The sequence below is a fragment of the Balaenoptera borealis genome, assembly GCF_965194805.1.
Source record: "Balaenoptera borealis genome assembly, chromosome: 12".
NCBI lineage: Eukaryota > Metazoa > Chordata > Mammalia > Artiodactyla > Balaenopteridae > Balaenoptera > Balaenoptera borealis.
In genome coordinates, this window is record NC_138869.1 from 88731755 (window position 1) to 88754997 (window position 23243).

The window sequence follows — 23243 nt, forward strand, 5'->3', positions numbered from 1 at the left end:
AATGATCAGGATTAGAATTGTATCATCTTGTGGTATATACACAATGGCATATTATTCAGCTATGAGGAAAAAGGACATCCTGCCTTTTGCAACAGCATGGATGGATACTGAGCACATTATGCTGAATCAGATAAGCCAGACAGAGACAGACAAATACAGTATGATATCACTTATACGTGGAATCTTTAAAATCAAACATGTAAAAAAACCACAGAGAGTAAAACAGTGGTTACCAGGGGATGTAGGGTAGGGAGTAACATTGATGGTATTTAAGGGTACAAATTTGTACCAAGTACTAAAATAGCCATAGAGATTTAATGTACAGTTTATTGAACATAGGCAATAATATTGTACTAAGCATATAATGTGATAAATATCATCACAACGGCAACCATTTTACAATATATAAATGTATCAAAGTAACACGAGATGTACATCTTAAATTTACACAACATTACATGTCAAATTTATCCAATCAAATTTATCCAATTAAAAATTGTATCATCTCATTATACAAATTTGGTCTCCAATTATTGATGACACATGTTAGTGACACTCACAGTGGGTCAAATGGGGAAGCAGTGTGGGAGTCATCAGGGGTACCAGAAGCCAGGTTCTCAGGTGCAGTAGAGGATGCCAGAAGGACACAGCTCCGAGGTGACCCACATCTGTAGTAGATCCAACAATGATGGCAATAAACCACATAGCAACCACTTGCCAAGCACCAGGCACGTGCAGTCTATTGAATCCTTACAGATCCTTGATGAAGGTGCCGCTGCCGCGCTGTTGTTGTCATTGTTCTTGTTAACAGCAGATGGGAAACTGAAACACACAAATTTGCTCCTGGTAGCACTCAGCACATTAGGTAAATCACAAGCCTGGATTGAACTTAGAAATGCCTAGCTCCAAATCCAGCGCTCTTAAATTGGCAAACAGTGAGTACTCCAGGTCCTATATAATAAACAGTTCCACGCCTTAGGCACAGTACACCTGTTGTATTGAGCCAAGAGTAGGTAAGGATCCTCCTTATACCCCATCCAGATGGAATGGCCCAGCTTCTGTTTGCCTGTTGCCCACTTTTTTAATGTTTCAAAGAAGTCTCATTTCTCGTGGCTGACACCTTGGATAACATATCACCCTGTAGGTGAAAAACAGTCATCAGGAGAGAAGAACGCAATGGCCACCATGACAGAATTGAGTCCCATGGGAGGGAAGTACTCCCAAGATGTACAAGGGGATGAGAAGCTCAGTCCTGGGAAAGGTAAACTCAACCTCGACTATGTGGTTTTAGGATTTTATGGTGGATTTTTACAATATCGTAATACAAAGAAATGAATTCATGTCTTTTAAGGTGTTTAATTGTTTTTAAAAATCAAGTACTATTAATGTACATTTCTAAAAAAGTATTTTATTTTTGATGATTACCTCCTAATCTTAGTCCATATGCACTTGCGTTCTTGATAAATGCTACCAAATCGTCTACACATAGTATTGTGTATTCTGCTTGTTATTGCATGTAATATTGTAAGCATAATTGTATTGCTTAATTAAGTAAAGTACAAAAAGTTATTTACAGAAACCTCAAAAAATCAAGATATGAAAAAAGATGTTACTAAGCTTAATGTAACCACTGTAATTTGTTTTTATTGCCTTCCTTTACATGTATATTTTATATAGTTCTGTGCTGTATATATTATGTTCTATGTTTTAGACCACACATAGTTTTCAATTTGCTTTATAATACAATCATTATTCTTAAAGGATACATATTATTATTCCAATATATCCAATAGATAAAGTATTATTTACCTGAAAAATCCCTGTGGTTGGATATTTAAGTTGTGGAGTTTTGGGGGGTTTTGCTTACCTATCATACAGATAGATTAATTGATAGATATAGTTATATAGATATATTGTATATGTTATCTATAATCTATCTATCTATATATATATATCTCATGATATCCTGTAACATAACACTTGTCTACAGTTCGAATTATTACTTCCTCAGGGCTTTTTCCTAAGAAAAATAAAAATTTTAAACAATGTTTATAAATACTTCATTTCCATTGGCCACTATAAAGACCTTAGTTTTTAATCTGAAAAAAAGTGTGGCCACATAGAGAATTTTGAGCAGAAAATGGCGTGATCAAATTTATGGTATGACTAGAGCACTCCAAATGCTGTAATGAGAGTAGACTGGAAGCAGGAAGTCAAGTTGAAGGCTATTGCAAAAATCTAGGCAAGAGATGTTGGTAGCTAGAACCACATGGAAGAGGCTTTAAACAAAAAGATAGCAGTGGCCGAAGTGGTTGAATTCTACATATATTTTGAATGTAAAGAAAGCAGTATGTTCTAGATAGATTGGATGTAGGCTGTGAAAGAAAGAAATCAAGGATAAATTGCAAAGTGTTTGGAAGGATGGAATTTCTATCACCTGAGTTGGGAAGGAATTCGGGTGGAGCAAGATTGGGAGGGGGAACTTAGGAGTTTAGTTTTGGATCCATTAAGTTTGATTTGTTGATTAGTTGATCAATTGATTTTTAGTAGAGCAAAAAATGATGCATTTTAAATCAATGACAACTTTGATTTGACAAAAGGCAGTATTATTATGTTATATATTGAGTTTTTAAATTTTAAGACATGAGATGTACCAACATTATTTTTCATATATCTTAACTAGACACGGGAAACAAATAACTTTTTTTTTTTTTTTTTTTGGCTGTGTTGGGTCTTCGTCTCTGTGCGAGGGCTTTCTCCAGCCGCGGCAAGCAGGGGCCACTCCCCACCACGGTGCGCGGGCCACTCCCCACCACGGTGCGCGGGCCTCTCACTATCGCGGCCTCTCCCGCCGCGGAACACAGGCTCCAGACGCGCAGGCTCAGTAGCCGTGGCTCACGAGCCCAGCCGCTCCGCAGCACGCGGGATCCTCCCAGACCAGGGCTCGAACCCGCGTCCCCTGCATTGGCAGGCAGACTCCCAACCACTGCGCCACCAGGGAAGCCCACAAATAACTTTTAAGGACACACGTAGTAGCCTGTAGGGAACGCTTAATATGCAGCAAGCACCAGACTAAGCCGTTTAAATACAGCCTCTAGTGGATCTTTCAGCAATCTCATGAGGCAGGTGTTCACCCCACCCATTTGTGAGCCATTAGTCTCCTGGTTTGCTGATACTCGCTTTCTGTAGCCTTTGGCCTCTAGGATCCCAAAGCAAGTTGGGGAGATCAGAGGCCAAATAACTGATAAATTATTAGTTGATTTGATTGACATAGGAAGTCATCACCCAGCCCTGAAAAAGAAAGGAAGACCTTTACAAAGATATTATTTTTTAGCTCCTCGCTCTAATTACAGTACACTTACCAGTTTCTTCCAAATTCTTCCTTCCCCACTACATTCACTACAAGATTTGTGTTCTACTTAAGGAGAAGAGAGTATGGTCTTGAGGGAAAGGCTCTTTTGTAAACCTCAAGGCACCTCTTTTCTTGAAGTTTTGAAGACTTCTTGATGATGCATGATGTTGTTCTCCTCTCCTACACCATACAGCCATACAAACCCCATAGATGAGTGCACTTGGGTTGTGGCAAAGGTATTCTCATGGAATCATCTGGGACAAAATAAAAGCCACCACACACATGCAGTGCAGTGGTTAAGAGCAGAGACACTTGAGCTATACTATTAGCTGACCGCTCTGCACCTGTAAAATTGGAATAGTAGTAGTAGCTGCTTCATAGGATTATTGTGAGGATTAAATGAGTTAATTCTCAGTCATCATGTTACATAACCTATCAGAAACATCTGACACACCTACTGACTCCCTCCTCCCTGTAGCCCTTTTCCCCGTGGCTTCCAGGACACCACACTTTCCTGGTTTTCTTCCTACCCCACTGACCATTCCTTTTCAGTTTCCATTGCCAGTTTCTTCCCATTTATCCAACCTCTAAGCACTGGAGAGCCCTAGAGTCAGTCCTTGGTTATCTTCCCTATTTATTCTCATTCCCTAAATACCATGGCTTCAAGTATCATCTTGAAGGTTATTAACTCCCAGTGTTTTGCCTCAGCCTCTACCTCTCTTCTAAACTCTAGAGTTTTATATGCAACCACATTCTCAACATCTCTTGGGTGCTTTTTAATAAGCTCTTTATCACCCCCACTGCCCCTGCTTTTTCTGCAGAACTCTCTTCCTCATTGAACAGCAACTCCATTCTTCCAGCTGTTTAGGACAAGAAACTCTCCAATGCCCTTCCCTCACCAATCTGTAAAATTGAAACCAAGATTCAGTTATTCCCCTACTGCAATCTATCTAGGATCTTATCACATCTTAGTTCCTCTACTGCTACCACCCTAGTTCACAGTTCTTCAGTTCTTTTCTGGATTGTTGCAATAGTTTCTTCCTGGCAACAGCCATCTTTCCTGGAAGTACAAAAACAGATTATTTTAATTTTGTGCTCGTTTCTTTTTCTGTTATTTTATCACTTTCACTATATTTTTTCATAGTTTGTCAGTGTCAATTTTTCTCTAATGAGAAAATCTTTCTAGAGGTTTAATTTCAAAATTTAAATGAAAGTTTGCCCACACTGACTGAGACATATGAGAAGAATAACAAATCTACACCAATGAACAACTCCTTCAATGTTTAAAATTTACATTATATATGTATATAATATAGTACATATAGTATAAATTATATAATTTAAATATGTATACTATGCATATTTCATTTATATGTATATATTTACTTGTAATATATATATTCTATATATCCATATCTATATATATTTAAATATGAGTAATTTCATCAACCATAGAATACAATAACCTAGGAATGGGAGAGACAAAATTGCAGGAAGAACAGAACACCCCAGAGCAAGTCAGGGTCTATAAAGCTGTGGTATAAAACACCCTTTGACTCAACTCAGTCATTTTCTGCTTTTGTAATCTTTCTTTCCCAAAGACGATAGAAGTGCCATTTAAATCATCAGGTGATACCTTTCTGTATTATAACTTGTGAAAAATAAATGATGGTTCAATAAAGAAAGCACTAATATAATGCCATAATATTTCCAGCTCCAAGCTTATGTTCCACTCGCTATGGAATAGCCTTCATCACACATCTCTGCAACTTCATAATAATGGCACAAAATGTTATCATGAACATCACCATGGTAACCGTGGCCAACAGCACAAACCATCAGTCCCACTTTAACAGCTCCACTGAGGGGCTGCCTGTTGACTCATTTGATGACCCAAATAATTCCCCAAAAAGTCTTCCTGTGGGGGTAAGCAATGCAAGATTTAAGTTGTGTTCTTGTTTTTGCTATTTGTTTGTTTGGATATTTATTTTTTCTAGAGTTTATATGTTAATAAGTTTTAATTGAGGAAATAGTGATTTGAAAGCAAGTGGAAGATCTAAAGAGGCTTCTAAGTTATGCAACAGCCTTCCTGTAAATGGCTTACCAAAGCATTCTCTGTTTCTTTAAGGCCCCTGTGTATGATTGGAGCCCTCAAATCCAGGGCATCATCTTTAGTTCTATCACCTATGGCATGATCCTGACACTGGCTCCCAGTGGATACCTGGCTGGAGGAGTAGGAACAAAGCGAGTGGTTGGTGCTGCTCTGTTTGGATCCTCATTTCTCGTTCTCTTCACCCCTCTGGCAGCTGACCTTGGACTAGGTTTCCTCATTGCAACTCGAATACTTCAGGGCGTGAGCCTGGTACCCAGATATTTTATAAATATGCGCTGGATATGAATTTCTCTATGGGACCACATATCAAGAACTCTATTTTTATTTCAGGGGTTACGCTATGGGGGTCAGTTTGCACTCTGGGAAAGATGGAGTCCTCCACATGAACGAAGCCGACGCTGCAGCATTGCTTTCTCAGGTAAAAACATAAAACGGAAATAAGTCCACTACAATCCAACATTCTTTCACTGAGTTCTTCGACTTTTTTTATTGCAGGGTTCTTTGTCTTCTGCTCAATGTCAATCAAGTATTTATAAACTAGGGGGATGGGTCCTTTGTGACATGACTTTTAGTTATTTTCCCCAGGTTGTCATTTGTGATTTGACTTTGCTTATAATGCCTTTTGCCATTTTTAAAAAATACATTTTTATGTAGTCAAATTGATCATTCTTTTCTTTTACAGTTTCTGGATTTGAGTCATAGTTAGAAATGTTACAAAAGCATCCAACCATGGCTTTTATCGAATATGTATGATTTCATTTTTTATATTTAAATTTTTGACATATTGGAGTTTATACTAGTGTTCAGTGTGAGGCATGAACCCAACTTAACCTTCTTTGGAATTGCTCTCAGTTGTCCTGAGAACTGCTTTCTGATAATGATCTGTCTGGACAGTGTACCTGGAATGAATATTCTGGAGGAAGAAAGCTTCAGTTACATTGAGTCAAAATGAAAAATGGAAAGAGTAGGGCTAACAAACTGGAAATTGCCAAAGTATGGGTGCTGGGTAAGAAAAGAAGGGTAGGAGAGCCAGGGATTCTTCAATTCCAGAAAACGAGTCACGTGCACACACATACACACTCTGCCTGACCTTATGCCTCTCTAGAGCACTTCACAACCCTGGAGGATTAGTCTTTGTCATCAGAGCTCATATCCACTGATAGGGGAATGAAGGCTCCAGTTTGGACTAAGGAAACTCACTTTGGTTATCACAGCTGACTAAGGGATATCCTCAAATATAAATAAGGATTGGCTTTCCCAAATCCTCAAACATTTGAAGGAAATCAAGAGCATGAAAGAGAGAAACCAAACTCAAAAACTGCAAGAACTAACCCAAATGAAAAAGAAATTAATAAAGGAATTGAAAGAAGATTTTAAATAATTAACAAATAACATCAGAGAGATCCACGGGAATATGTGTAGATGATATTCATTTTAAAAGAACATACTGCTATAAAAAACAGTTGTTGCTGGGACTTCCCTGGTGGCACAGTGGTTAAGAATCCACCTGCCAATGCAGAGGACACAGGTCCAAGCCCTGGTCTGATTTTTTTTTTTTAAACTGTGAGGTCAGGAAAGCCCTTTTAAGCAAAGGAGTAAATCTAGAAGTCATTACAGAGGAAACTTACATATCTGACCCCATGAAAACTCACAACTGTTAGATTACAAAAGACACCATAAACAAAGTTTAAATTGGGAGAATAGAATTGCAGCCAGCAATGCAGACAGAGGGTTATTATTCACAACACATAAAGATTCTATAAATTAAGACAAAGTTAAACAAGTGAAAGAAACAAAAAAAAGATTATGAACAGTTCACAAAAGAAATAAAAATGAAAAAAATGTTCAACTTCATTATAAAAAGAAAAAATGATATACTGTTTTGCATTCATATTTGGAAAACTATTTAGGAGCTTTGAGGATGTCCAATGTTGTCAAGAGATGAGGAAAACAATCTTTGTTGTCAGTTTAATTTAGTATGGACTTTTAGCAGGATACTTCAGCAGTTCTGTCAAAAAATGCACAGTCTTTGGTTTAGCAAGCCTACTTCTGATATTTTACTGTACAGAAATAAATTATGTTTAAGTTCAGAAGTGATAATTAAGTTTATGTTCATAAATAACAACTAGGTAGAATCTACAGTGACATGGAAATATTTACAAGACCAATTGTTAAATAAAAAATAAATGTCACAGGACAATAGGTACATTATGGTCCTGCTTATTTAAAATTAATAATAACTCACATACATATATATAAAAGTTGACAAGTTGATGTTAATGTTCATCTGGAAAATAAAAAAAAAGCATAATAATCTAGTTTTGAAGAAGTTGTAAAGGGAAATGTGCTTCACTATATATGAGAATACTCGGTAAAGCCATGCAAATTAAAACAGTGTTATTAACACATTAATAGACAAATCTATCTTTCTGTCTACATATTACATAAATGCATTTACCAAGAGATACATGTATGTATAGATATACATTATGTATGTGTGCAGAGAGGAAAATGAATGCAATTATACATCATATAATAAATTGTAGCTGTTGGTTAACATTCGAGTGGGGATGGATTGGGGGGCATGTGAGGGGAACCTTGGTTCTTTGCAGTAATTTACTTCTACAATAACATATGTTATATGAATTGTGTAATTAAAAATTAAAATAGCATAAAAGGAAGCATGGTTGTCATCTGCAATGTTACTAGGGAACTGCCAGAAAAATGGGTCCTCAGGAGAACATATGAACTCAATCACAAGTTTGAAGTTCATATATTCTACTATGCTTATCTCTTTTTGGTGATACTGCTCTGTAACATGTCATCTGTCATTCTATAGGCATCTATCAGGTGGCAGTCCAGAGCCCCACAGCTTATTCTCTCTTTGCAGGATTGATGCCGGGAAGCTGCATTGCCATCCTCCTGGGTGGCATCATCAGTCAAGCCCTCGGGTGGCCTTTTGTCTTCTATATCTTTGGTAAGCTGCTGTCTCCCCACTCCTAGGTTTTCATATTCAGGGAGATTCTTCTGAGTATCTATCTGTGTGTACTTTTCTGGAGGAAATGAATCGAGACAGAAAGATCCTAGTAAAAGAAAATGTCTTCATATAATAGTAGGGAAGAATTAACTTATACCATCAAAGGATTTGGAAGTCCTCCTGCCTATGATGCTGTTAACCTGCCATGATGCATTATTAACACAAAGTGATTGGGCAAAATCTGCTGCCCTAGCAGGCAGTAGGGGACAGACTTGCAGAGCGGTGGTTTGTGAGAGACAGAAGAATCAGAGTTGAGGAGATGGAGGTAAGAGCCCTGAGAAAGTAAGGCAGGTAGAGCTCACAGGAAAGAGTGCCTAACAGGAGACAACTGTACCCAGAGAAAACCCTGGCTGTCTGCAGAGTCCCCCTTGATACTCAGCAGAGCACTGATTAGAATACCTGTGTGGAGACATCAACTGAGGCCGGTGGGGAGGGGGGGGTGCCGGAAATCATTGGAAAAAATTAAAGAATAGTGTCCAGTACTTAAAGAGAATCAGGGATAGTGCCTGTTTCCACAAGACAGAATGAAAAAATGTATAATTCTTGGGCCATTGGGCAGAATACTGATAAATGTCTTTCCTCAATAGTGAGAAATAATTAGCTCTAGAGGACACACTATTGTGGATCCCTCTAACAAATGATGATGACCAGACCCAAAGGGTCAGTGTTTCCATGTAATTTAACTGTACCCCAAAACAAAGCTCAAAAATATTTATAGGAATACAAAAATATTCAGTACCCAACAATATATAATTCGTAATGTCTGGCTCAAAGCATAAGTTACCAGGTATGGACAAAGGCAGGAAAACACAATCCATAATAAGGAGAATAATCAATCAATCAAAACCAACCCAGAACTGACACAAATGTTAGAACTAGCACACAAGAATAGTTACTATAACTATAACATAACTTTATTTGTTCAAAATTTAAGTAGAAACATGCAAACTATATTTTTAAAGACCCTAAATCAAACTTCTAGAGATAAAAACTACAATATAAGGATTGAATTAATGACAGATGATACAACAGAAGAAAAGATTAATGAACTTAAAAGTAGCAATAGAAACCATCCAGAATGATATAGACAAAGAAAAAAGTAATAATAAAATGAGAACATAAGTAAGGTGTGTAGTGCCCAAAGGAGAGGAGTGGGATGGGGGAACAGAAAGAAACCTTTGAAGAAATGATGGCTGAAAGTTTTCCAAGTTTGTTGGAAACTATAAACTCACAGATCCAAAAAAGTCAATGAATCTCAAGCACAGGAAATATGAAGAAATCTGTACCAAGTTATACCATAATAAAATGGCTCAAAACCAGTGATAAAGATGAAATCTTAAAAGCAGCCAAAGTTTAAAAACAGAGAGAGAAGAACAAAGATATGATGACTGCAGCTTTCCCATCAGAAGCAATAAAAGCAAGAAGGCAATGGAACAACATCTTTCAAATACTGCAAGAAAAAAGCAAAAAAAATCTGTTAACATAGAATTCTAGAGACAAAGAAAAACTTTTCAAAAACAAAGGCAAAATAAGGACATTTTTAGACATACAAAAGTTGAAAGAATCAGAAATTTAAATTAAACAGAACAGTACCATTTTCAATAGCATCAAAAAATATGTAACAGTGCTAAATCTGACAAAAGATGTGAAACATGCACTGAAAACTAAATTACCATGAAAATAAAAAGATCCTAGAATAGCCAATTTTGGAAATTAATGACAAAGTTGTAAGACTAACACAGTCTGATGTCAAGGTATATTATAAAATTACAGTCATCAAGACATTGTGGTATTGGCATAGAGATAAACAGATCAGCGAAACAGAATACAGTCATAAATAGACTTACACATAAATGATAAACTGATTTTTGACAAAGATGCAAAAGCAATTCAATGGAGAAAGGAGAGTCTTTTTAACACATGGTGCTCAAAAAAAAAAAAAAGAAAAAGAATTTTGATCCATATCTTGCACTCTATACAAAAACTCAAAATGAATGTCGGATGTAATTGTAAGATCTAAAATTATCATTCTTTTAAAAGAAAACATATGAGAAAATCTTTGTTCTTTATTTAGGCAAAGATTTCTTAGCTATGACACCAAAGGCTTGATCCATAAAATAACAAGCTGATAGATTGGATTTCATCCAAAAGACATTATTAGAATAATAAAGAGACAAGCTGAGATGGAGAGAAAATACTTGCAAAACACATATACAATAAGGACTTTTATCCAGAGTGTGTAAATAATTCTCAAAACTCAATAACAAAACAAAAACCCAGTTTAAAAATGGGCAAAGACACCGCACTAAAGAGGATAGGGAGAGGGAAAATAAGCATGTGAAAAGGTGGTCAGCTCAACATCCTTAGTCATTAGAGAAATGCAAATAAAAACAATGAGCTACCTCTGCACACCTATTAGAATGGCTAATTGTGACATAATAAGAAATATATACGTATGGTTTCTGCCACCAGTTCCTGACCCAGAGCTCCTAAAACTCTTATAATTTCGTGGTGAGTGGTGGGGATGATAGGAGCTCTAAGCAGAGTTCCTAAATCCCTTGGAATTTCTTGAGTTATAGGAACATCTTTTGTCTAATGAGGTGACTCTTGGTAGCCTCCTGAATAGCTTCAGGCTAGAGGCCACCAGAAAGACCAAGCCGTGATTAGAAGCTTGGAACTTTTAACCCCACCCTCCATCCTCCCAGGAGGAGAGGGTGCATCAGATTGTGTTAATGATCAATTATCAATTATGCCGACATGATACCTCCATAAAAATCCCTAAACTGTTCTAAGAGCCTACAGGTTGGTGAACACATCCACGTGCTGGGATGGTAGCATATCCCCAACTCCACAGGGTCAGAAACTCCTGCACTCAGGACCCTTCCAGACCTCACCCTATGTATCTCTTCATCTGGGTGTTCATCAGTATCCTTTATCATATTTTTTATAATAAACCAGTAAAGATAAATGAATATTTCCCTGACTTCTGTGAGCTGTTCCAGCAAATTATCAGACTAAGAGGGAGTTGTGGGAACCTCTGAATTTGTAGTAAAGTTGAACAGAAGTGTGGGTAATTTGAGGACTCACTACTTGCAATTAGTATCTGAAGTAGGGGGCAGCCTGTGTGACTGAGCCCTTACTCTGTAGGGTCTGTGTTAATGCCAGATAGTGTCAGAACTGAGCTAAACTGTAGGATGCCAGGTTGGTGTCTCTAGAGAATTAGAGAATTTCTTAGTGTGAAAACCCCACACATTTGGTGTCAGAAGGGTTGTGAGTAGAGAAATAGTTTTCCTTTATTAGTATTAAAAAGGTTGAGATATCAAGTTTAGTGCCATTCCTAGGGTCTGTGATTTTTGTGCACACAAATAATGAAGAAATATAAAGGAATAGGTTCTAGAAAGCTGTGATATTCATGTGAATATTCTGAGAAATGGGAAGAAGATATTAAGAGCAAGAGCTTTTCCCAGGAACCATATCAGAAAATATCCCAATGTAAAAGAAATTCACACAAAAGTTTACCAATTTTACCTCTGCTTGCAGAATGTGTTGGCTGTGTCTCCTGCCTTCTCTGGTTTGTTTTGATTTACGATGACCCCGTCACTCACCCATGGATAAACATCACAGAGAAAGAATACATCATGGGCTTCCCTGGTGGCGCAGTGGTTGAGAATCTGCCTGTTAATGAAGGGAACACGGGTTTGAGCCCTGGTCTGGGAGGATCCCACATGCCGAGGAGCAACTAGGCCCGTGAGCCACAATTACTGAGCCTGCGGGTCTGGAGCCTGTGCTCCGCAACAAGAGAGGCCGCGATAGTGAGAGGCCCGCGCACCACGATGAAGAGTGGCCCCCACTTGCCACAGCTAGAGAAAGCCCTCGCACAGAGACGGAGACCCAACACAGCCATAAATAATAAATAAATAAATAAATAAATTTTAAAAAAGCAACTGTCTTTAAAAAAAAGAATACATCATATCCTCCTTGGCCCAACAGGTGCACATAAAAACTCTGACCTTCTCCAGAGATCTTGTATCAGCATCTGGATTTATCAGGGTGACTAAGAACGTGTGAGCATGTCTCAGATCTTACTATTCTAATCAATAAATTTGTTTTCAGGTCAGCTCTTCTAAGCAGCCTCTTCCCATCAAACCTATGGTCAGATCTCTGCCCCTCTGGTCCTTGTGTTTTTGCTGTTTCAGCCATCAATGGTTAATTAACGTAATGGTTGTATACACACCAACTTAATCAGCTCTGTGCTCAATGTTGATATCTGAGATGTGAGTATATTTCCCTCCACCCGTTTCTCCTGTTTGCATGACTCTCGAATTACTCTGCCTTCACAAATCGTCCCATCTAGAAAAATTTATCTTTTATTACCAAGAGATAATGTAACAGTCATGTGAGTAGCTTTTCTGAGGGTATGATGGAAGAGGCTACTGATTTTCTTAGGAAAGTATGATTTCAGAGTTGTCGGTATGATTATTAGTGCTTTATCAATACAAGGTGTGATCTCACAGCCTTTATTATGATGGTTTACTCAAGTTTTTCCCCGCAGAGTGGCTTCCTCTCTACCCTTCCTTTTATTTTTGCCTGGGTCGTTGGCATCCTGGGAGGTTACCTGGCAGATTTCCTTCTGACCAAGAATTTTAGGCTTGTTACAGTGAGGAAAATTGCCACAGTTCTAGGTAAGAACAGGACCAAAAGCTCTGATAATTCACAAGGCATACAACAGCCAAATATGTATCTTGGTTAATTTGTCTGTTCCTGGTTCCATAGGAAGTCTCCCCTCTTCAGCATCCCTTGTGGTTCTGCCATACGTTGCCTCCAGCTATATCACAGCAGTGACCCTTCTGACGCTCTCCTGTGGACTAAGCCTGTTTAGTCAGCCAGGGATCTATATCAATGCCTTAGATATTGCTCCAAGGTAGGACTATAATTTCCAATCTCATTTTCATATTTTCTGAAAAAGATTTAGCCCGCAGCCTTCCGGGAGCCCCAAACTTTGTGAAATTATAAATCATGGGCAAGGACCACTGATAGCCTGTGGTCATTTTTTCAAGTATGTGGGAGGAGGGTGTTGTTGATTTGTCTCAGTACCTTTCAGTGAATATACACAGAGAGAGTCCTTTTTGACATAATTACTATATGACGGATTCATATGCTAAGCAGGGCTGAAGTGTCTGTGGATCTAGCGTGGAACATTCCTGTCACCCACAGGCATTCCAGCTTTCTCATGGGAGCCTCGAGGGGGTTTGCACAGATATCTGCTATCCTGGCACCCACTGTCAGTGGATTTCTTCTCAGTCAGGTAAAGTTTTCTTGTCAAGGATTCTTAAAACACTCTGCTGAATCCATTCATAAAGGTAATAGCATAAAAAAATGTTTTCACATTTTGGATAATAAAATTAAATTGTGGGTAACTTTGTCATGAAGATCAACTTGGCAAAGAAAAATATAAAAGAATTTCCTTCATGACCTCAATCTTTACTTATTCTGAAGCCAAAGCACTCACTAGCGATCCACTGGTAATATCCAGTCTTTGAAATCACACAGCCACATAGATGTCCTGTGAGAAGATGATGAATCCATGCATATATGCAACTTGCCATGTCTTCTGTAACACTTTGAAATTTTCATTTGCATAACCATGCAAAAGCAAAGAGATAGTAAAATCAAATATGTTTAAGTGCCTGATACATGCAGGTATTATTACAGGTATTTCATATGCAGTAATCTCATTTAATTATTGATTCTCCCACCAATTATGAAAATGAAACATTATTATCCTCATTTTCTGATGATTAAAATCTGATAGAATATGTCTTTCCACTAAGAGGATGTAGAATCGGAATTCTCCTAACTTAGACCTGTCTAGCTCCAAAGCTCCAAATCTTCTTCCTGCAAGATTCTTCTTGCACCGCAAGAAGAAATATTATTAGCATATATATAGTCATGATTCGCACAAAAGAGAAAATGTATGGCACTTTGATAAATAAGGACAAATACAATTCTGGAGGTTAATTGTAATGGTCCTTAAGTCCATTTTATGAAGAACATTCTGAATCCATTTTGAAATTCTTTCCACCAAACTATTAAGTTGTGTTCAGGAAATGAACTTCTACATGAAAACCCACTGGTGAAAGTTGTCTTCTAAACTACTAATGAGTTTCATAGAAAAAGGGATGAAAGGGGTAATATTTACTTGAAGTTTTGTCTCCTCAGGACCCTGAATTTGGGTGGAGGAATGTCTTCTCCTTGTCATTTGCCATTAACACATTAGGACTGATCCTCTACCTTATATTTGGAAAAGCAGATGTCCAAGACTGGGCTAAAGAAAGGAAACTCACTCGCTTATGAAGGTAAAGAAAAATGATTTCATCTATGGTTATAACCAGAGAAGCACTATTTAAATTTTTTTAATTTTTATTTTATATTGGAGAATAGTTGATTTACAATTTTTTTTTAATTTTTATTTTATGTTGGAGTATTAAATTTTTAATTCTATGCCATTTTTCCTTCTTAGTTACCCCACCTTGTACGGAAAGTCATTAGGCACCTTATTTCATAAACGAGAAGCCTTCAGTGATGAAAATACCAACAGAAAAAATTTTCTTTGCTGTAGCTCTTTTCAAATCTGAGATCAGTTCTTTATTTTACTCAGATTTCATTCTGAGAAAAATATAAGATGAATGAAAATTCAAATAAAATGATAGCCAAGAACAAAGTTGTCATCTTCATAGAATTAACGATGGATTCAGAGGAGCTGCTGTATGGGAGCCAGCAGGCTAGATTCACAGTTTTTGAATCTCTAAACAGGAAACTATGTTTTGAAACTTTTAATCAAGGGCAGTAACCTCCCTAGGGCAATGATTCCTCCTATTTGTGAAAATGAATATTAATTTATATATTTGTTGGGCTGGATATTGCCCATGTGTCCCTCCCTTTGTGTGCTCCACTCTCCTGCATCCTGCTCGGGCCCCAGGAGGCTGACCTGTGTGCTTTGCATCCTACACTTCCTTGTCCACTGCCTTCTGCTGGATTTTCAGTGGAGGCAGGAGAGTGAGGATAGGGAGTATTTATCTCTAAAGTCCCTCCTCGTGGGGACTGCAGGTGGCTGATCCTTCCTGTATAGTTCACAGCTCCTAGCAGACAGCCCTCTCCACATAGCCTGGTAATTTCTCTCTTCCCATGTCCCATCAAACCTTTTTTGGCCTTTATGTTGCAAGTTCTGGGATTCTCGAGAATTATCTTGTGGTTTCCTTCCCACCTTCCCAATCCTGTGTAAATTGTCTCATTTAACACTGTCCTCAAATTACCCAATGTGAGTCTGTTATGTTTCTCCTTCTAGGATCCAACTAATTTCAGCAGTTAAGTCATATATAAAGCTCAAAACATGAAATAGTTCAGTATTTCTTTAAATTATAATTTGGGTCATAGGTCATAGCATGTTCAGAGGGGCCAAAACTATGTTCTAGGTTGCTTCCCATGGTGGTCTCTACTGTGCTGAATAGAGATTATAGCCATAAAGTTATTTTGTATAGAAGTGATGTGATGGACGCTAGTTCTGAGTGAAAAATTAGGGCAAGGATATAGAAGGTCAAATTTGAATAAGCAACAGCAATTACTGAGATTTTGCATAGTCTAGAATCTAGGCCCTTGGAACACTAGAGTAAATTAGACACAGTCACTATTGTCCATTCAGATGTGGAAGACAGACATAATAATACATGGCAAGTGCATTGTCCTAGCTACAATAGCAGGGGGACATGCAGATCATTACAGGAGACCAGATGAGGGGTTCTAATCCTAAGCTGAAGAGCACAGGGGAGATCTCCTTCTGCAAGTAATTCTTGAGCTAAATGTTAAAAGAGGAGTGTTACGGTAGAATTTTCCACATTGGAGCCCAACTTGTACAAAAGCATGAAAAAAAAAAAAAAAAGAAGAAGGATTCTGAAGGGAATCACTTGCCTACGTGGTCAGTTAGGGAAGGGCAAAAGATTAAGTTAGGGAGGTGGGTGTGACCAGAACATGGAGGTCTTGTTTGCCATGTCAGGGAGCTACAAGCAATAGTAACATGGGCAGATTTTCTCTCTAGGGAGGACACTCTGGCCCAATTCCAGAATCAGGAAGACTAGTTAGTGGTCCACACAGCAGTGGTGAGGACTGGACTAGGGCTGGAAGAGCTGTGATGGAAAGAAGAGAGACATGAATAATGTTTAGGAGGTAGAAGTGAAAGATCATGGCATTTGGTTAGATAGATGCAGGAGAAGAGAGGAGTTAGGGGTCCTGGGCCTCTAACCTGAGATACTGAATAGAGAGTGGTCTGAATAACTAAGCCAGAGAATGCAGGAAGAGTCCTTTTCAGAGGGAAGATAATGAGTTGACTTTGGACATGTGTTAGCAGTAATACTGGGATAAACAAGTGGGTGTGTGTATTAGTTTCCTGGGCTGCCATAACAAAATACCACAGCGTGTGGCTTAAGCAATAGTAATTTATTGTCTCACAATTCTAGAAGTCCAAAATCAAAATGTCAGCAGAGTTGGTTCCTTCTGAGGTTTGTGAGAGAGAATCTGTCCCATGCCTCTCTTCTGGTAGCCTCAGGCATTCTTTGGCTTATAGGTAGCTTTCTCTCTGTGTCTTCATCTCATCTTCCCTCTCTATATATCTGTTTCTGTGTCAGAATTTCCCTGTTTTATAAAGATACCAGTCATATTTGATTAGGGCCCACCTTAAGGACTTCATCTTAACTTGATCATCTGCAAAGACCCTATTTCCAAATGAGGTGACATTTGGTACTGGGGGTTAGGACTTCAGCATCTTTTTGGGAGACACAGTTCAATGCATAACAGCAAGCCCAAAAAAAGCCAGACCATAAATCTGAAACTGGTAAAGAGAACTGGGATGGAGACAAAGATATAAAAGTACAGATGTTCAGTACTAAAGACATGAATGTTTAGTGCTCAGGAGGAGCCTGTGAATGAAAAAATACCAAGCCAAAGACAGAATGCCAACATTCAAGGAGTGGGCAGAATAAGAAATGCCCACACATAACAGAGCCAAAAGGGTCAGGCTTGTACATGTGAGGAACAATGGGAGGACACAACTATTATAGAAACGCATGAACATGGCCTTTAAGAAAGATGACATATCAGCAATAAGTACACTGCAATTCAATTAGATGAGGTCAGGAAAGGAACATGGTCAACTTGTGATTAGAAGTTCACTGGTGGCTTTTTCATGACACATTTAGCAGAGTTATAGCTGTGCAGGTCACTTTGCAGTTTGTTGGTGAGTGAATGGGAATGAGAGAGTAGAGAAAGCAAGAAAAATATTTTCAGGAAGGGATGGGAATATAGCCAGAGGAGAATAGAGGGAAAGGAAGAGTGACCTAAGTGGGAAAAGGACTGGCCCAGGGGAGGCTTTGGGGAAGAAACAGTGGAATGGGAGTGAAGATATGGAAGGACAGGGTGAAGAGATGGAGCAAGGTCTTTGAAGACACAATAAGGATTCAGATACAGGTTTGTCTTGAACATATAGAAAGAAAATATGAAATCAAAAACACGAATTCTCTCTTTAAGAAAGGGAGTCCAGGAAACCGGCAACAAACGAAAAAGCAACCTACTTAATGGGAGAGAATATTTGCAAATCACATATTTGATAAAGGGTTAATATTGAAAATACATAAAGAACCCATACAACTCAATAACAACAAAAAAAAATCTGATTTAAAAATGGGCAGAAAAACTGAATAGACATTTTCCAAGAGAAGACATACAAGTGGCCAAAAAATACATGAAAAGGTGCTCAACATCATTCATCACCAGCGAAATGCAAATCAAAACCACGAGATATAATTTCATACCTATTAGAATGGCCATTATCAAAAAGACAAGAGATAACAAGTGTTGAGGAGGATATGGAGAAAAGGGACTCCTTGTACAATGTTGATGGGAAGGTAGATTCGTGCAGCCCCTATGGAAAACAGTATGGCGGGTCCTCAAAAAATTAAAAATAGAACTACCTCATGATCCAGCAATCCCAGTTCTGAGAATACATCTAAAGGAAATGAAAACAGTATCTCAAAGAGATATCTACACTCCTATGTTCACTGCAGCATTATTCACAATGGCCAAGATATGGAAACAACCCGTCAATGATAAATGAATAAATAAGATCTATCTATATATATATACACACACACATATACATATATTTCAGCCATGAGAATGAAAGACATTGTGCACATGGATGGACTTTGAAGGCATTATGCAAAGTGAAATAAGTCAGATAAAGACAAATACATATTACTTACATGGGAAATCTGAGAAAGCCAAACGCATAGAAACAGAGATTAGAATGGAGGTTACTAGGGGGTGGGGGATAGGGGGAAAGGGGAGATGTTTGTCAAACAGTATAAACTTTCAGTTATATGACAAATAACTTCTGGGGATCTAATGTACAGCATAGTGATTATAGTTAATAATACTGTCTTATACACTTGAATGTTGTTAAGAGAGCAACATTTTAAATCTTAAACTTTTAAATCTTAAAAGTTTTCAACACAAAAAAAGAAATGGTAATTATGTGACGTGATGGAGGTGTTAGCTAACACTATGGTGGTAATCATTTTGCAATATAAGTGTTTCTAATCAACACAATGTATACCTTAAACTTACACAATGTTAAATGTCAATTATATCTCAATAAAGCTGGGGGGAAAAAAGAAAAGAGTCTATTTTTTTTCTCAGTAAAATGCCTGCTGACTATACTTGTTGAACTAAATTAAGGAGTTCCAAAGTAGATACATTTTTGTTTGATGAACCCTCTTTGTTCCTTATGATATTGATGTCCCAAAAGAAAAAGAAAATCCAGTTGGTGCTAATGAAACCTCTACGTTTTCCTTGTTGAGCAGTGTAACCTAAAGGCTCCATATGCTTGTATCAGCTGCAAGATCTTGATTATTAAATATATTATTAAAACTTCTACCTTGAAAATGAAAGGTGACTTAAAATTGAATCAGTTGATTAAAATGATTCTACCTTTAGGTGTATTCCTTTTTAAAATATTACAGACTATACAGTGAAAGCTCCTAAAGTTTAGGATAGCAATTTTACTCTTCCTATTGCAATCAAATTTTTAAGAGTGATTTCTGCTGTCTTTTCTGAAATCCAGAACACATACAAAAATGTTTTCCCCATCCCATTGTTGTTTTGTTTTTTGACTCTAATCTTCCCTAAATAGAGGATGCACACCTGTATTGCTTGACAATAAAGAAGAAGAGGTAAAAATGGGTGCAATGATGATGATTATGAGAGAGGGAAGACATTGGATGGGATTATGGTGCCGCTTTGCCTTTGTGAGTGAAAGGTTGATCTGTGCACATGGCAGTTCATTCATGCAAGTCCACATGCCAGTGTCGTGGTGGGTTAGATGGGAGTCCATACGACAATATATTGGGTTATACAGGCCTGAATCACAGTACAACAAGGGTTGGTAACTCCATATGAGATGATACTGGGTATTAAAAGGTCCATGTGGGAGCTTACTGATGGGTTTGTAGGTCTAGATGACTATACACTGGGTGTTGTCTTGTGTGATATTGTGATTTATAATAGGAATTTTATATTTGGTCTTTGTCCCTTCCTAGCTTCCTAGCTCCTAAAAACCTCGGAATGTCCCAAGTGGAGAGGTATCTTTTGTTATGTTAATGTGGTTACTTTTGGAATGCACCAAAAGATGGGGGCTGCTTGCCAAGGGAATCCAATCTGGATTAGGGGGTGGAATTTTCAGTCCCACTCCTGTGACCTTTGAGGAGGAGAGAGGGGCTGGAAGTTGAATCAATTGCCAATGGCCAATGTTTTAACCAATCATACTTACATAACGAAGCCTCCATAAAAACCCAAAGGAGTTGAGCTCAGAGAGCTTTCAGGCTGTTGAACCAGAGCATGTCCATGTGCTGGGCTCCCAACCCCATAGGGAAGAAGCTCTTGTGTTTGGGACCCTTCTGGATCTCACCGTATGTATCTCTTCATCTGGCTGTTCCTTTGTAGCCATTAAAATGTCCTTTGTAATAAACTGATAATCCAGTAGATAATTGGTTTCCTGAGTTCTGTGAGCAACTCCAGCAAATTAATTGAGCCAGAGGAGGGGATCATAGGAACCTCTGATTTACAACCAATATGTCAGAAGCACAGGTAACAACCTAGGTTTATGAGGAGCATCTGAAGTGGGGGCAGCCTTGTGGGTTTGAGCCCTTAAGCTGTGGGATCTGATGCTACCTCCAAGTAGACAGTGTCAGAATTGAGTTAAATTGTAAGACACCTGGTCAGTGTCCATTGAGAACTGGAGAATTGCTTGGCAGTGTGTGAAAAAAGCCCACGTTGTACCTTGTGCATATGACAGCGTGCAAGAGGAAGTAAGCCCACTTGGAAGCATATCATGTGTTGATTTATTCATTTGTCAACACATCGGGTGTTGGTTGCATATGACAGCACATTATTTGACAGACATTATTTCAGCACAGCCATTGTAGAATTTGTGATTTCATGAGACCTGTTCATCCTCTTCCTTGGCTCTAGATGAACCCACAGGTGTGAGGACAATAGTGCAAGTGGGTGTGTGCTGATCTCCAGAACAACCCAGTATTTGCAGCAGCCTCTCTGAGTGAGAGTTTTTCAAGAAAAGGGAACTGATTTTTCTTGAATAATAACAGTAGTGAACATTTTCTAAAAGTTGCAGAGTGGTTAAGTTGCTTGTCCAGGGTCACAGCAGTGAGTAGCAGAACAGAGATTCAATCTCAGGCAGTCTGACTGAAGAGTGAGTGCCTGAAACTTCTACGCTAAACTGCCCCTTAAAAGTATATTTTACTTGGATCAGGAATAGCTACTAGCTATCAAAAAATTATAAAATTTAATATAAAATATTTTATTAAATCTTCACAAACTTATGGATTAAGAAATTATTTCCATTTCCTCACAGGGAAGAAATTGAAGGGCCAGAAGGTTAAATGGCTTCCTCAAATGCTATTTGTGTTAGGGGCAAGAATTTTACAGCAGCCAAAATTCCATTGTATAGATTGATGTAAATGTTAATCAAGACTGATATTTCCGTTGTTCTTCAAGTACATTGTTGATGTTGCACTGAGCACTTCGTCATTTTATCCTCCTGGGTTGCCATCAAAGACCGTTTACCATGAGCTATAAGTTTCATCTGCTGGTCCCCATTAGCTTAAGTCTCACCCCAGAACTAAGTGCCCATCAACCTGCTGGTCCTTCTGCACACACATTTCATTAGTTGCTATTTCACCACCAGAGTAAACTCTGAATCAGAAAGCAGGAAGGCCACATAAGGGTAGGTCAGCCATCGAGGTCTGACTCAACCTCACGGAGGAGGTCTCTTCTCAGAAACTAGGTCCTAGAATTGTTCCAATCAAGGGCAAGGGAGTCTTACCTTTCTGCTCTTCGTATGTGCTCACCTTTATCATTTCTGAATTCTTCAATTTGGGTCATTTGGGCAGAAGTGACCAGTGTCCTCCATAAAGACTTCAGCCATCTGGCCTCCCCATTTGAGCACATGTATGACCAGAGATGTGCTGACTGAGGATGGATTTTTGTTTGTATTCTGTATCCTTGCCTTCAGCCTATACAATCTGATCTCCCTTCTCATCACTCTGTCTGCAAACAATTCATTACCAGGCATACACACAGCCTCTAGTACAACATCTTTCTTATATTAGTTTTAACGTGAATTTTTAAGTAGGCATAATTTACATGATACAAGGAGCGAGCTTTTAAGTGTAAAACTACTGAGCAACTTTATTAAGATCAGAAGTTTACAGGTGATATTCAAAAAAGAATGACATGTATTGTGAAACTTTTGTTTCCCCAGGCAACACCAACCTGGGGCGGAAGTGGGGGGAAATGATTCACACTTACAGGGGAAAGATTGCACTGATCTGACTCCAGCCACAACCTGCTCCTACCAAGACTTCACCCTCCAATAAAGCTCAAATATTTCTGAGAATCCCAATGAGGGACTTATTATCATGAGTTTTATATTATCATTGCTATGTCAATATTTGGTGTCAAACCAACAAGAAATTTAAAACCATTTCCAATATGTTCATTTGTTCACTCCTTTTCATTATTTGTAAATTCCATTACACACATGAGTAGTCATCGTGGATGATATAATAAGTATCCCAGGAAGCTGTTCCTATACCAGATTGGCTAGCAGTAATTTAACTCTATCCATTTTTGACCCAAACCACATAAATGTAGCCTAATTTTTAGCCCAAATTAAGTATATTCCCACTTCAGCTTTGCCTTAGCAATATTCAACCATTCCCTCCATTACTTCATCACCCATCACTAGGGGGAGTCCAAGAGAATGGTGATGGATGGTGGCCTTACACAATTGTGGTTAAAACTGGTTAAAATTTTCAAACACCTAAGACTATGTGAACACATTTCTAGTGCCCTGCCCCCCTCCACTGGAAGTTTGGAAACAGCCCATGCAAATGACAGGTTCTTAATCTTGTCACTGAGAGTACTACATGGATATGACTGACCGCTGAAGGCCCTGACATGGCTGGGCCATGCTTCTTTGAGTCTTCAAAGTAAGCACATAATGAATATCTAGTGAACTGAACTGAAGCACCAGTGTACGGTCAGGCCACTCAGGATGGCTGTTCTCTTGCTCTCTGTACATCTCCTGCTCGACCTACACCTGGCTTCACCTACGC

The 23243-nt window shown here is 38.4% G+C and overlaps 1 protein-coding gene across 1 annotated transcript; it reads left to right on the top strand.

Annotated features, from left to right (window-relative positions):
* Positions 1-481: 481 nt before the first annotated feature.
* Positions 482-15123, top strand: SLC17A3 (solute carrier family 17 member 3). The gene is given in 14 exon segments (XM_082346444.1): positions 482-1261; positions 5067-5278; positions 5481-5714; positions 5796-5883; positions 8356-8442; positions 12043-12161; positions 12616-12739; positions 12742-12770; positions 12774-12776; positions 13055-13184; positions 13276-13423; positions 13717-13807; positions 14722-14858; positions 15023-15123. Coding segments are annotated over 13 exon segments (1620 nt in total). The 5' UTR covers positions 482-1041; the 3' UTR covers positions 14857-14858; positions 15023-15123.
* The last annotated feature ends 8120 nt before the right edge of the window (positions 15124-23243 follow it).